This window comes from Rhinolophus ferrumequinum, chromosome 21, assembly GCF_004115265.2.
Source record: "Rhinolophus ferrumequinum isolate MPI-CBG mRhiFer1 chromosome 21, mRhiFer1_v1.p, whole genome shotgun sequence".
Classification (NCBI taxonomy): Eukaryota; Metazoa; Chordata; class Mammalia; order Chiroptera; family Rhinolophidae; genus Rhinolophus; species Rhinolophus ferrumequinum.
Window position 1 is genome coordinate 52,210,757 of NC_046304.1, and position 14,840 is coordinate 52,225,596.

At 57.5% G+C, this 14,840-nt stretch overlaps 2 protein-coding genes across 3 annotated transcripts; one reads left to right on the top strand and one right to left on the bottom strand.

Annotated features, from left to right (window-relative positions):
• The first annotated feature begins 478 nt into the window (after window positions 1–478).
• SYNGR2 (synaptogyrin 2) lies at window positions 479–4,314 on the top strand. Of its 2 annotated transcripts, XM_033091419.1 has the most exons (4): window positions 484–653; window positions 2,488–2,725; window positions 3,001–3,140; window positions 3,244–4,314. In XM_033091419.1, the coding sequence occupies exons 1-4, from the start codon at window positions 555–557 to the stop codon at window positions 3,439–3,441; spliced, it is 675 nt and encodes a 224-aa protein (XP_032947310.1). In that variant the 5' UTR covers window positions 484–554; the 3' UTR covers window positions 3,442–4,314. The 2 variants fall into 2 exon arrangements, with proteins under 2 accessions (XP_032947311.1, XP_032947310.1); XM_033091420.1 differs by lacking the exon at window positions 3,001–3,140 and having other exon boundaries at window positions 479–653.
• Window positions 4,315–5,058: 744 nt separating this feature from the next.
• On the bottom strand, window positions 5,059–14,790 carry TK1 (thymidine kinase 1). The gene is made up of 7 exons (XM_033091421.1): window positions 14,554–14,790; window positions 14,417–14,448; window positions 12,798–12,908; window positions 10,468–10,561; window positions 6,808–6,897; window positions 6,364–6,483; window positions 5,059–6,267 (listed from the first exon to the last, which is right to left on the bottom strand). The coding sequence occupies exons 1-7, from the start codon at window positions 14,617–14,619 to the stop codon at window positions 6,052–6,054; spliced, it is 729 nt and encodes a 242-aa protein (XP_032947312.1). The 5' UTR covers window positions 14,620–14,790; the 3' UTR covers window positions 5,059–6,051.
• Window positions 14,791–14,840: the final 50 nt, after the last annotated feature.

Consider the following 14,840-nt stretch of genomic DNA (forward strand, 5'->3'; position numbering starts at 1 on the left):
CACAACCCTTGGGGCGGGACCCAGCCAAGGAATTGGAGGGTGGTCTCAACCCCACCCAGGTTTAGCTCGGGAGAGGAGGAAGGAATGACAGGCCAGGCAGGGAGGCGGTCCAGGCTGTGGCGGGGGGTTTTGAGTGAAATGGAGAGGCAAGGAGTGGGGGTGCATTGAGCCTGGGTCCTGAGCAGATGACGCCCCGACGGAGGAGGCGGGAGTGCAGGGGCAAAGGTGGGTGCGGTCGAGAGCCGAGCCCTCCGTGAGTCCCTGTCTTCCTGGGGACTCTCTGGCCCCTGTCGGGTCGCGCCGCGGGCCAGCGTAGCGAGGGCCCAGACCTCAGCCCGCCGTGGGGCTGGACGGTGAGCGCTCGGCGGCCGGAAACGCGTCTGCCGCTGGGAACGCAGTCCCCGCCGTCGGGGCGTCGGGCCGCCCGCCCGCACTTTGCCCTCGCTCCCTGGGCCGCGCTGGCCACGCCCCGGGGCGGGGCTAGGGCGGGACGCCCGGCTGGTTCCTTGGCGGTCCGGGGCGGCGGCGGCGGCGGCGCAGGCGACGACGGCGACATGGAGAGCGGGGCCTATGGCGCGGCCAAGGCGGGCGGCTCCTTCGACCTGAGGCGCTACCTGACGCAGCCGCAGGTGGTGGTGCGCGCCGTGTGCACGGTGAGTCGGCCGGGGCGCCGGCGCCGCGAGGACTCGACTCCGCCCCAGGCCCCGCGGGGACGCCGCGCGCCGACCAGCGCGACAGGTGGTGGCTTCCTAGGGCTGGGGGGTGGAGGAAGGACGGTGGGCGGCGGGGGGGGGGTTGGAGGTGGCGCATGTAGGGCCGGCGCGCGGGGGTCGCGGTCCGCCACCCCCCCCACCCCGCTCAACCCCGGGGCGCCGCCGACCCCAGCTCCACCCCTGGGCCGGGGCGCCGGGTGGCCGGGAGGTGCCGTGGGGAGCAGGCCCGTCAACCTGTTGGCAGTAGGAGGAACTTGGGGCAGTTCCAGGACAGGTGACCGGCACGCCACGACTGGAGCTGGGGGGAATTCACCCGGAAGGGGTTTTCCGAGGCCACGTGGGGTGCCGGGTGTGGGTGTAGCGGCCTGGCCCTGAAACAGGGTCGCCTTTCCATTCAGGAGCAGCCCACGGGTCTGCTACCTCACCCAAGATCGCATGACCCTAGGATGTACCCCTCCCCGTGAGCTAGGCAATACCTCCAGCCCCAGGTTACTGGGGTGTAAGGGGTGGTCCCATGTTCTTGGACAAATGGCATCCAAAGCTAGACAGGCAGTGGGCTGAGCCCGCAGTGTCCACACCACACCTGCCTGCGACTGCAGCCTTCTGAGGTGCCATGGTGGCACTCATACCCCCTCCCTGTCTGACTGTGGGGTCTGACCCCAAGAGCAGATGTCCCGTGTGTCAGGATGGCAGTGCCAGGAGTTGGGCCTGGCACACTGCTCCCAGCATCACAGAGTTCCGGCTTCATCTCCTGCTGGGGGTGGGGCTTGTGACTGCCAGCTCCAGAGCCTATGGAGAGGGCTTTGTGCAGGCAGGCCCGGCAGGACAGGGGAGAGGCTTGGGCCTGTCCCACACGGAGCCAGGTGTGCAGGCAGTCCTGCATCTGCTGACTTGGGGTGGGGATGGGCAGTGGCCTTGAATTTGGGGAGGCGACCAGGTGACATGAGGCTGTTCCCATGGGCCTGGAGCCCCTCCTGGAGTCCTGACTGATGCACCCCCTCCACCCCCACCCCAGGACCTCCACGAGTGCAGAGCTATAGCCACAGGTCTGCTGGTCAGACCAGCCTGTGTGGGCAGGACCCACTCTCTGCGGGTGACAGACTGGGGTTTCCTCAGAGGGGAGGGTCCAGGACACTAAAGAGGCCCCAAGTCCTTGTAGGAAGAAAGCTGGCCAAACTGGGGAGGCCAGCCTTGAGCAGGGGAGAGTTGGAGGGGCTTGGAGGGTGGGAGTCAGTTCACTGGCATGGCTTTCCCGAGAGGTGGGGGAGTCTTGCATTACCGGGGCATTCAGGCAGAGGCTGAGCGCGGTAGGGGTGTCTTGGGCAGAAGGTGATCAGGGTGAGACAAGCCTGAGTGGCTATGATTTTGTAGGTTGTCTCAGTTAAAACACATTAAAAGTGGAGGTGGGCAGATTGCCCTTAATCCCCAGCATGAAGCTAACCTCGATAACCTCTCCAGACAGCCAGCTGGGGCAGGAAGTCCCCTCTCAGGAGATTCCCCAGTCTTTCCCACGTGTTCCCAGTTTAGGAAGCCCCAGCCAGGCCCCTTGTGATCTGGTGTCTGAAGAGGACCTGGCAGAAGGCAGAAGTGAGAATGGAGGGACTATGCACCAGGAAGCAACTTGCGTATCAGCTCCCTCAAGTTCAGAGGGGCTTCGTTGCCGACCTCCTAAAGGGGAGCAGTGGCAGTGGGAGAGGCTAGGGTTCCCCCCGACGTGTGCCCCCCCCGACGTGGGGTTTGTCTGTAGCCACTCAGCCCCCACCTCTGCCCCCAGGTCTTCGCCTTGATAGTGTTCTCCTGCATCTTTGGCGAGGGCTACAGCAATACCCACGAGTCCAAACAGAGATACTGCGTGTTCAACCACAACGAGGACGCCTGCCGCTACGGCAGTGCCATCGGGGTGCTGGCCCTCATGGCCTGTGCCTTCTTCTTCGTGGTCGATGCCTGTTTCCCCCAGATCAGCAATGCCACTGACCGCAAGTACCTGGTCATCGGTGACCTGCTCTTCTCAGGTATCTGTCGGTGGCACCTGTTTGATCTTGGGAGGGGAATAGGATTTGGGGGCCTCAGTGCCCTCGGGACGGGTGGGGAGCGAAGGGTGCCCAGCCCCACTCGAGCAGACAGGCTTGCACACAGGATTTCTGAACATCTGAAACCCAGGCCTCCTCAGAGGGCATCCAGACCCCACCCCGGCTTCTGTATCAGTGCCCTTAACGCTCCTGGAGGCTTCTGGGAGATCCCTGCCTCTTCCATGGAGCCAACCCCGTCCTCCCGGCCTTCTCCCCAGCTCTCTGGACCTTCTTGTGGTTCGTTGGTTTCTGCTTCCTTACCAACCAGTGGGTGGCCACCAAGCCGGAAGATGTGCTGGTGGGAGCGGACTCAGCTCGTGCAGCCATCACCTTCAGCTTCTTTTCCATCTTCTCCTGGGTAGGTGGACCGGGTGGCCAGGGTCCCTGGTGCCTTTGATGAAGGGTAGTGGAGGGCTCTGGTGAAGGGTAGTGGGAAAACCCAGCCTCGGGGCTCCCTGCAGGGTGTGCTGGCCTCTCTGGCCTACCAGCGCTACAAGGCCGGGGTGGACGACTTCATCCAGAACTACGTGGACCCCACTCCAGACCCCAGCACAGCCTACACCTCCTACCCAGGCCCACCTGTGGACAACTACCAACAGCCGCCCTTCACCCAGAATGCCGAGGCCACCGAGGGCTACCAGCCACCCCCTGTGTACTGAGTCGCAGCCGGGGATGGTAAGGGGCACGGGGAGGGTGCCTGGGGGGCACCCCTCCATCCTGAACTCCTCCCACGAGGTTCGCCTCCTGGAGTTGCCGAGCCCTCTCGTCCCATATGGTGCCTGTCGGAGCTCACACCGCCCAGAGAGCCCCTGCCTCCCGTGCCCTGCAGTGCCCGTGCCCCAGGGCTGCCGCACCCCTCCTTAAGGGCATTTTTTTAGAAAAGGGTTTTTAGTTAGACATTTGTCACTGCTTTTAATGATCCCCAAGCCCCCCTGGAGTAGCTAGAAGTGCCTGACATGCTGTTTTTTGACAAGTGCCTTAGCTTCTCCCCAGCCCAAAGGAGCCGGGCCCAGGTCCAGGCCATGGTGGCTGCAGTGACTTGGGGTTCTCTGCCAAAGATGCGGCGGGGGGCCTTCCAACTGCTCTGCTGCCGGTGCAGGGCTGGGGCTCCCTTCCTCTTCACTCAGGTTTGTTCCCGCCCCTGGCTCTTGTGCCCCCACCTGCCCGAGAGTGGGCCACCTGTGCTCACTGCCGAGTGTCGCTCACTCTACTCTCAGATCTGGAGTCACCACCCTGTCCCGGTGCCTCTGGGCCACCTCCTGATAGCCATGGGGCAGGGCTGGTGCCCACCCCAGGGGACACTGGGCAGCACTTCCTGCTCTGTGCTCCCACCCCCTGGCAGCAGGGAGGGGCTTTGCCTGACAACACCCAGCTTTATGTAAATATCCTGCCACTGTTAGTTAGGAGGTGTGGGTGCACCCACAGCCCCCAGGCTGTTCTGAATGTATTAAAAAGCTTAGGGGGAAGACACAGGGCGCCCCTTGAGTTGCGTTAGACTGGTTTGAAGATGGAATAAATGTTTTTCTCATTCATAAATCTCCACTGTCATTGGTTGAGCCTGGGGGTAGGAGGAAGAGGAGCTCCACTCTGGGGGACACCCTCGGGGGTGGCTTTGTGGAACTTGCATTTTGAACAAGGTGGTGGCAGGCTGCCCCTCCAGCATGCCTAGTGACTGCCCTCTCCCGTCTGGGGTCTCATTCCTCCCGGTGCCCTCCAGCAATAGCTTAAAATAGCAACTGTGCTCAGCTTGTAAACAAGCCGGGTTTTCTGGGCTGCCTTGCCAGGGTCCTGCTGCACCCTTGCTAGAGTTTTGGTGGGGGTACCTAGGAGCTGACCCTCCGAATGCCCCTTCCCCAGTAACCCTTTCCTTCCTGCTCCTCTCACAGTACAGTAGAGTGAGAGGCACCCTTGGAGGGGCCCCTACTCCCTTTAGAAAAGGCTCAGCACTCCTGGAACCCTTCCCAGAACAGGGCAGGGAGCACGCTTGGCCACTGAGCCCCGCACCCCAGGGGAATGAGCCCATCCTTCAGACGAGGCCAGGGCCCCTTGAAGCAGCTCCCAGCTTCTGTTTTTTGAGCAATGACAGGGAGCTGTCAAAAGTCGGCCCTGATCATTTCAAAATCCTGAGTGAAAACGAATAGCGTTCTGTGAATTGCAGCCTCACCGCTGTACTATATATACCTCAGTGTAATCTGGGACCCCGACCCCATCTGCGTGGGGCACACCGACAGCCCAGGCCCACCCCCACCCTCACCCCAGCAGATTCTTGCTTCCATGTGAGCCGCCTAGAGACACAGCTGAGCTAGTTTTCTTGGCTCCTGAACTGTCCAGTGTCTGTTTCACAAACAAAACCTGACCTCACAGCCCCAGCTGGCAGCACCGACCACGGCCTCCTCGACTTTCCAATTTGGGCCCCAGGTTCTTCTGTCCTGAAACCCACCCGGGTAGAAGAGCAAGCGAATGTTCCTCTTAGGACATGCTTCACGATCATTTCTCAGTTAAAAAGGGTTGTGGCTAAGATAGCAGTCTTACTAGGAAAAGATCTAGAAAGAAATCCCCATCACATCACGTTGGAGTGTCTACAGTGCAAGCCGGGGAATTCCAGGCATTAAAGAGAAATGTGCTTCCAACAACTGGTACATTTCAATATTAGTTATTAATTTCACAACAGAAGAATAAAGGACCTTGCCCCCAACACCCCCTCCCTTAAAAGACTAGCAAACCCCTGGGATCTGAGCCCCAGCAGGGTTTCACCCATGTGAAGGAAGCTGTAATTCTTGAGAAAGTGACCACCAAAACAGGAAGGACTTTCAGCCCAGAGGGAAGTCCAGGGCACAAGTCCTGCCATCCTCAGGCCGGGAACCTGTCCCAGACAGAGGGACGGAGCCTTTGTGTGGAACGAGGGGCTGGTGTCCAGACTTCTCAGTAAGAACAGAAACTTAACGGTAAAAGCCACAGAGGGGGAAGAAGCCAGCAGCGCTGATGTCACAGCGTGTGGCCTGCCCTTCACCCTGAAGGAGGAGTGGTGTCAGCAGTAGCCAGCGCCAGCCTGGGGTGGTCATGATGGACCAGCAGCTGGGAAGGGAACTGAGAAAGACCGGTGGAGGGAAATGGGACTGCAGACCGCCAGCCCCACCGAAAGTTCCAAATGCCAGTGAAACGAGCCCCGGTGAAACAAGCCCCGTCTCTCCCAGGACTTCCTCCTCTGCAGAGGCTGCTCAGCGTGCAGGGGCCAGGCATCCGCCAGGGGGCGCTGGCTCCCCCAGGCCTCAGTTGGCGGGGCCGCACTGTAGGACCTGATGAGGGCCAAACGGCTTCCTGGTTCCCGCAGCCTCGCCGGCCCTGGCCTCCCCCGGCTTCCCCAGCGCCGGGCAGTTCTCCTTATCCTCTCTGCTGTCCAGTCCTGCGGGCTGACCTGAGGCCTTCTGGAAGTAGCAGACGCGGCACACGGCGTGGTATTTGTCTGCTCCTCCAATCACCTCGACCTGGCCCGGGGGACATGAAGGGCCTGGATGGAGCGGACACAGCGCCTCCGGGCCGCCCCCACCCCCTCCCCCTCGGAGAAGTCAGGGGGCAGCTACCTCTTTCTCGGTGCCCAGCCTCTTGGTATAGGCGGCTTCGCGGAAGCACTCCATGCACACGGCCGTCAGCTTCACCACGCTCTCCGCCAGGGGCACCAGGTTCAGGATGGTCCCGAAAGCCTACATTCCAGGGAAAGACAGGTGCGCACACTCGCCTCGCTCGCCACGTGGGTTTGCCTTGGAAACCCTCTGCTTCACAAGCACTGAAGCCAGGAAACTCCCTGGACCTTGCTTTCCTCCAGAGCGCCACCCCCTGACGCACAGGGCACCCAGTCTGAGATGGACTCACTCCCCGGCAAACAGGGAGCTGGGTCGGGCTCGTCTGAGTGCCTGGGGCGTGGCCAAGGCCCGTCATCCAGGGAGCGCTGCGTTGAGGAGAAGAGGCTGCCTGTGCACGGCCTGTGCCTGCCAGGTCCCATCCCAAGACCTGGACCAGACGCCTACCTTTCTCTGGAAGGTCCCATCCAGTGCGGCCACGATCACGGTCTTCCCAGCGTTGGCCATGGTCTCGCTAAACTCCACGATGTCAGGGAACTGGAAAGGGTGGGTGAAGGAAAGAGTGAGCTTCCACCCTCAGCAGCAGCTTCCAGTAGCCACGGAGAAGATGCTGCCAGATCCAAGAATTCCAGCACCTGGATCAGCGTGAAACACAAACAGAGACCCTAACCCTCCTACCCGGCCCCCCAGACCAGAGATGAGTGTTCCTGCGCTCACCCCCCCACTGCACATGGCTGTGCACACTCAGGCCAGAGGGCTGCCTAGGGCTTGAACCTGCTCTTGGTCGGACCCATTAGCTGTGTGACCTTGGCAATAACTTCATGTTCTTGAGCCTAAGAAATGGTAAGAAAGGCTGTTGGTATTAAGGATCAAAGTCACTCAATTTATTATGTGTTCTATTTGGCTGGTAGGCAGGTGGGCTCTCTCTGGGTTTTTCCATTTCCTTTTTTAACATGATGTTCCACATGGTGCCAGGATGACACAGCACGCCCTTCTAAATACAGGGCTTGCAGAAAGGCCATTTACTTGGTAAACCAAATTTCATTTTATGTGGCCCAGGGCGAGGCTGGTATTTAAACAAATGCTTTGGTGAATTTTCATCGGTCAATCACAGTACCTTCAGTTGAGGGTGTTTACCTGTCTAGATTGGTCTTTGGGTTGGGTGAACGGACTTTGGGCGAAGGGTCTCTCTCCAAGCCGCTCAGGCCTTACTTGGCCTGTTTACTGAGGGTACGAGGTCACTGAGACCTGAGTGCTTAGCAAGATGAGGACCATGAAACTGTTAGAAAAACCAAGAGCAATGCAAGTGGCCACACTCAGAGGGCAACACCCCCCGGGATCAAGCACCCCTGCAGCTCACCCTCCACACTGAGACATACGTCGGGACATAGGCTCTTCCACACCAGAGTTTGAGGACACTAGGAGGGTCCTCGCCCCCCACCCCCAAAACTGATGCCATAATCAAAGAGCCAGTTCTTCCCCCTGAACGCTATGTCCCCTGTTCACGTGCCACCCCCCAGGAGCACTGAACCCTGGGCGCCAGTGGGGGTTCCTGCGCCACCAAAGATAAGGACGGAGCCACCCAGGCATCTGTAGCATTTCTAAATGTCCACTGGTAACCATGTCACTGGCATTTATTGCCATTAGTTTTTTAGGTTATGTTATGGGTTGAATTGTGTCCCCTCTTACCCTCCCAATTCATATGTTGAAACCCTAACCCCCAATACCTCAGAATGTGACCTTATTTGGAGATAAGAAGGGGCCATTTGGACAGAGACCCAGACAGAGGGAAGACGGTCGTCTACAAGCCCTGACCGGGGCAAGGCCTAGAACAGATCTGCCCTCACAGCCTTAGCCCTACCAGCCCCGCCCACAGCTCGATTGCAGGCTTCCAGAACTGTGAGAGGAGGTAAGCTCGAGGGCAGAGACTCAGGTGGTATCCCCAACACCTAGAAAGTTGCTGCCATGGGGCACAAGCTCAGAAAATAATGAATGAGATTGGCCCTTTGACCAGCAGTTCCACTTGGTAGAGAAATCCTAGTACACCAGATGGCAGGCAGAGATGTCCATCGCAGCCTTTCAATGCCACACACGGGACAACTTAAGGAAGATACGGCATATTCGTAAGGATGGGTATTTGCTGACATGGGAAAATGGTCATCGTGTGATATGAGCCCAACGTAGAACAAAATATGCTTCTACAAAGACTGGAAAGATGTAGACCACGTTACATGGTTTTGGTTGGTTTTTCTGGGCAGTGAAAAGAGAAAAGCAGCCCCAGCAGCGGGAGCCGGCCCGGCCTGGCACTCACAGCCGGGTGTTGGTGTTACCCTACTGAACATAATTAATTTCACGGAACGTGAACACCAGGCAAGGCCAGTCTGTGACTGGTGGATCAAGACAGAAACAAGACCCTCCATAATGACATCTGAGCTCAGACCAAACGTGAACAAGTGCCACACCTCCCCTCTCCTGGCTACCAGGAGTGACCGCTGCTGTTTTACCGAGCACGGCCCTAGCCTACTCTGGTCCACCCTCCCTAGACACCAGGCCTACGAAGCTGGGCACAGAGTCATCCCCCTTCCCGAGGACAGTGAATCAACAGCTAACCCGGCCTCCAGGGACCCCTCAACCGCCTGAGCCACCGGGCCGCCCCAGAAAGAGGTTTTTAAAATCAGGACTTCCGCTACTGCCACGCCATTAACTAACACGCAGGGGTGACCGCTGCAAGGCTGGCGTGCCCTGGAGCCATGATGCCCACCTACGTCCCCTGCTTGCAACTGGTGTCCAGATGCATCTCCCCAAATGCCAAAGACTTCCACAAAGCAAACCACGCGCCTCTGTGTCGCCTGGAGTCATGAAGAAACACATGCGTGCCGACCCTCAGGACGGTGGGGTGGGGACCCCAAAGGATCCACCCCACTCGGGGGTGGGACACCCACCAGCCTCACGGTGGGAACAAGGCGTGGGGCTGTGTCTTACATAGGACAGCATCTCGTTGTGCCGTGTAGGACATTACAGCCCCAGGGCCTGGTTCTGCCCTGGGCAGGCAGAGGTCGCAACCACTTATCAAACAAACAAAAAATTATCTTTGATTTGCAATTCCCTCTTCCTCCAGGGCACAGAGCACGACTAGACGTACAGTTCAGGGGACCATGTGCTCCAATTCCAGTGGTCAACGTCAGTGACCTGGCTCCCACACAGGGGACCCTCCCGTTTCCCATTTCCACCACTGGATATGGCCACCCAGGGCATCTTAGAAGCCACGTGTGAAGATGGGGACCTCCTCGGCAGGCCTCCCTACCAATGACTTGGAATAAGCTTCTATCCTGTGAAGCTACTGACATTTTGGGTTTGTCACAGCAGCTACGTTACCCTAATGCACTGGGTGGAGGCAACCATACCACTAAGTGCTGAAGCAGTCCCCTTTGGAAGTACGTTTTAGCTCCATTCATTCAAGATGCACTTGCAGGAACAAACAGTTCCAAAGCACAAGAGAGAAACTAAGGCCACAAAAGACAAGCTGCCTACTCGGCCAGGGGCCGCGCTTCAAATCAGCAGACACCGAGTGAGCAAGAAAGACCATAAAAGAAGATTTACAGAACGACCATGGCCGGGAACCACATCAATTAAAAGAAAAACAACAGTAAATTGTTAAAGACAAATGAATATATGTGAATTAGAGTAGCAGACGCAAAAAAAGAACTAGCCGGAAATCCCAGAAGTGAAAACTCAGTCACCAAACCACACATTCAGACAGGCTGCGCAGAACACCTTGCAGAGAGAGGCTGAAATGAAGTGAAGGCATGACTTCTCACATTTAGAAGGCACGCCGAATACACAGCAAGATAAGTGAAAACTGTGTGTCCCGGGACACACTGTTCTGAGACAGAACAGACCACAAACCTGCCCAGAGGCTAACCAGCAGTGAGAGCAGCCTTCACGTGAGCTGCTAGGATGGCTGCTGCTTTTCCAAAGCGACAAGGAAAAATACTGGTCAACCTACCATTTGCTACCCAGCTTAAACCAGAGAACAAAATAAAGACGAAGTCGGGAGACAGCCAGGGGAGTTCGTAGGGGGCATGATGCCCAGACAAAGCAACTCACAAATTGCCCTTCGTCAATGCCTATGACGGCCACGCCCTGGGCCTCCTGGACCACATCCCGGAGCAGGCAGGCTGGCAGCGCCTCCATGGTGTTCCTGGGGAAAGAAACCAGAGCATGAGCAAGGGTGACCCAGGAGACCAGAAACCACAATGCAGGGGCCAGAGCAGCTCGTGACCACCCTCACCGACCGGCAAAGCGGGCTGCTGTTTGCCCAGAGCTTTGAGGAGCTGGTGCTCATGGGAGGGCATTTGGGGAGAATAAAGTCCCTTGTTCTGAAAACTGGTTATTCAACACAAGCTATGTCACTGCTCTTTGGACTAGAAGTTAGCGATGCCGGATATAAACCTCTCCTCCACTGTTCAGTGGGCCGGTGGTGGACAAGGTGAGCTCATCAGACACAGCGCCCAGGGCCCACGGTACTTTTAGGGGCCAATGAAATGTTTTAATTTCATTTAAAAGTCAGAAGAATAAATCTAAATCAGCCTGCATTATATTTCTCTTCATACCAGTACAGTCACAAAATAGGATTTTTTTTTTTATCGTTTTCTTTTTACGGAGGAAGGATCCCTGAAGGCAGAGTGCTGACAGGGTCCTCAGCAGACGGTTAGCAACAGACTCTGAGTTCTGCGTGCCCGGGCAGGGCTGAGCCTGGAACTCCAGCAGCCGTGCAACGACCTACAAGAACTTCTTCCACTTGGCTCCTTTAGCCAACTAAAGGATTTCTCCAAGATCATGGAGCCATTAGCTGGCAGAACCAGGATTCAAATCCGCTGTCACATGGCTCCCTCATGGGTCTTGCGGGGAGATTCCTACCCAGCAGAGTGAAAGCGGGAGGCCGTGTGTAGGGATGTTCCAGTGCATTAAGTGACAGACTGGACGCCACCCTGCCCCCACAGCCAGGGTCTGTTTGAAGAGGAATGCTGCTCTTTGTCCTCTGTCTTTTTAAATAGCGTCCATGTTTTTCTACAATGTTTTCCCTCGTTTCCATTTTTGCCTGCTCCTCTGAGCTAGCCTTTGGAGAAGCGGGGACCGTTCTGAAGGCTCAGCAGTTTGCAGCTGTATTTATAAAAAAATAAAATACTTTACTGCTTAGGTATTATCTTGCCATCATCCTACCATTTCTTGCATTTGAAATTCCGTCTCCCCTCCCAAAACAGAGAGAAGCAGAGGGCAGGCAGAGAGCAAGCTGGTTCCAGCTTTAGCCGGGGAGCAAAACGAGAGCTTTGTCACTCCTGCCAAGGACTCAGTCATGCTCACTGCCCCTACAGTGCACGTTAGACAGGGTTTGTGTCACGCTGCCAGTGGTCAGATTTAACCCCGCTCTGACCACCTCCAGAAATGGAACTTCTAACCAGTGCACAGTGTCGCCTCCTCTGCTGTCATGGTCCTGCCCGGATACGCCGCAGTCCTGTGCAGTGGACACCATGTTTTAGGGATGAGGCAGCAAACCGAGGCGTAAATGAACCTGCATCAGACAGCACGGCCTGAAATGTCACTCTCATTCCTGACACTCAACAACAAGTCCCTGGCACTCTCCACCCTACCATCCGCCTGGCTTCAGAAAGCCCGCAGGCCCACCCCGAAGCCACCAGTCCTGTGTGTGGCACAGCATGGCTTTGTATCGGTGGCTCAGGTGAATAAGTCCGGAGGGCCAAGAAAGGAGTGTCTCAGGCCCCAATCTGCTGCCAAGGAAGGGGCAGGAGGGGAACTAAATTTAACCCCGAAATCAGGTTGCAGACTGAAATGTCCACGGGGTGCAGGCAGATAAACATAAAATGGGAATGCACCGAAGGCCACAAGATGACAGGGAGTCAGCGAGAACAAGCCAACTGAAAAGTTAAATAAAAACCAACATGCAGCCTAAACAAAACCAGCCTGCCACCTGCATAGGTGTATACTTCAAGCAGGGCTTTTCAACCTCGGCACATACTACTGATGACCAGGCCAGGTCATTCTGTGTCTTGGGGACATCCTGTGCATGGCAGGTGGTTCAGCAGTATCTCCGGACTCCACCCACTAGATGCCAGGAACATGCACCCCCTCCTCCAACTGTGAAAACTAAAAACTCCAGACATTGCCAAATGGACGCTGGGGGGCAAAATCGTCCCCAGTTAAGAACCACTGGGCAGAGTCCCACGGAAGGCTGTCCTAGGCCGCCTTGCCACACAACCTGGCAACTTTGTGGATTTGAAAGTTCAATGCCCGGCATCAGCCGTATGAACCATCTCCACTAAAACATACTCTGTCTGACAGTATGTTCTGTGTCCTGTGAATTTCACTGGGCTTCTCAGAAGAGGGGTCAACACAGGACAGGAGGGGCAGGGACTCACCGGTCATGCGTGGAGAAGTTGCTGCTGTACCGAGTGTCTTTGGCGTATTTGATCACCAAACACTTGTACTGGGCAATCTGGAAGCGCTGGACTCGTCTCATCAGCTCGGTACTGCAAGGACAGAGCGGGAGGTGAGGCCCACGGCACAGGAGCGGGCAGGAGGACCCATCAGCCCAAGCTGGGCTCCCCCACAGCCTTCTTTTTTTTTTTTTAACAGGACTTTATTGGGGAACAGTGTGTACTTCCAGGGCATTTTTTTTTTCCAAGTCAAGTTGTTTTGTCCTTTCAGTCTTAGTTGTAGAGGGTGAGGTTCAGCTTCAAGTTGTTGTCCTTTCAGTCTTAGTTGTGGAGGGTGCAGCTCAGCTCCAGGTCCAGTTGCCATTGCTAGTTGCAGGGGGCACAGCCCACCATCCCTTGCGGGAGTCGAACTGGCAACCTTGTGGTTGAGAGGACATGCTCCAACCAACTTAGCCATCCCGGAGCTCAGCGGCAGCTCAGCTCAATGTGCCGTGTTCAATCTTAGTTGCAGGGGCGCAGCCCACCATCCCTTGTGGGACTAAAGGAGTTGAACTGTCAACCTTGTGGTTGAGAGCCCACTGGCCCATGTGGGAATCGAACCGGCAGCCCTCGGAGTCAGGAGCACGGAGCTCCAACTGCCTGAGCCACCAGGCCGGCCACCCCACCGCATTCTAGGAGTGTACAGACACCCACCAATGGACAGAAAGAGCAAAGGGCAGCGCGTGGGAAAGATCAGTGAGGATGAGAGGGCCTCACTCTGCGAGTTCAGTCTAGACCGGAGAGGGACGTAAACAAGTGTCCTATGTCACTGGGGGCCTGCTGGCGGGGAATGGCCCTCAGGTGGTCTGGGGAAGGTCTGGAAGGGTGAGTTTTTCTGGGATATTGGTGGAGTGGATGGAGGCAAAGGCCCCAAACAGAGGTGAGGGGTCCAAAGTAATCTCTCAGTTCTTCAGTCTGAACTGACATCACAAAATGTTTTTGCTCAACAAAGAAAAAGCACTTTGCCTCTGGGTCCAAGGGCCCACGTGGAGCCTCCCCCTTGTGGGCCAGGGACTTGGGCTGGAGTGTTCCCCCAGGGCCATGGACCGGGGTGGAGGTTACTGAGGGGTTCACTAGCCCCACCTCGGTCTGGGGAGTGGTTCTATCACACGGGTGAGCAGACACATCACCTGACTCCTCAGTGTGCAAAGTTTCCTGGCCATCTAAGGGAACAGTACAGTCTCACCGGAAGGAGGCATACAGATCCTTACTGCAAGAAGCTTAGGGGCTGGCCCACAGGGGACACGATTTTTAAAAGGCTTGGACGCCCCCTTCCGAGTGAGAGGCTAAACTGTGACCAGCTCGGGAAGGAGCCTTGCTTGCTAAGGGGAGGACGTTTTGACCGGAGCAAGCAGGGAAGGAGTGCGTCCTCTAGGAATCGATTTCAGGAAGTGGCATCCTGGGCGGGAATGCAAGGTCTGGCAGCGGGGGCTGTTCTAGAGGGGGAGGGCTCTGACAAGGGCGGCAGGCCCCGGACCGGAGCCAGGGGAGGACACCGTCCTGGGGCAGGGAGAGGAGGAGAAAGTGGTCCCGGGCCACCCCCCACCCCGCGAGGCCGTTACCTTTTTCCTGAGAACATGGGTCCGAGAATCACCTAGAAAAGAAGGAGAGGTCACTTCGGAGCCCACTGTGCACAAACGCCAGGGCACCGGCCATGACCCCGATCCCGCCTACCAGGATCCCACCCCGGCGCCCATACCTGGATCTGCCCCCGGGTCTTGGTGGGGGAGCGGGGCAGCACGGTGGGCAGGTTGACGCAGCTCATGGCACCTCCAGGGACCTCGCAGAACAGGACCCCTCTGCTGCCGCGGCTCAGGATCCTTGCGCCGGTTCCCGCGCCTGGCTTTACCCGGCGCGCTGGCCAATCGGGAGCGGCCCCGACCGCCCCACAGTCAATCACCGTGCCGCCGTGGAACTGGCGGGAGACTTTATCTGCAGCCCTCCCCCTCGTGGGTGGGACCGGGGATGCGCGCGCGCCCAGCTCAA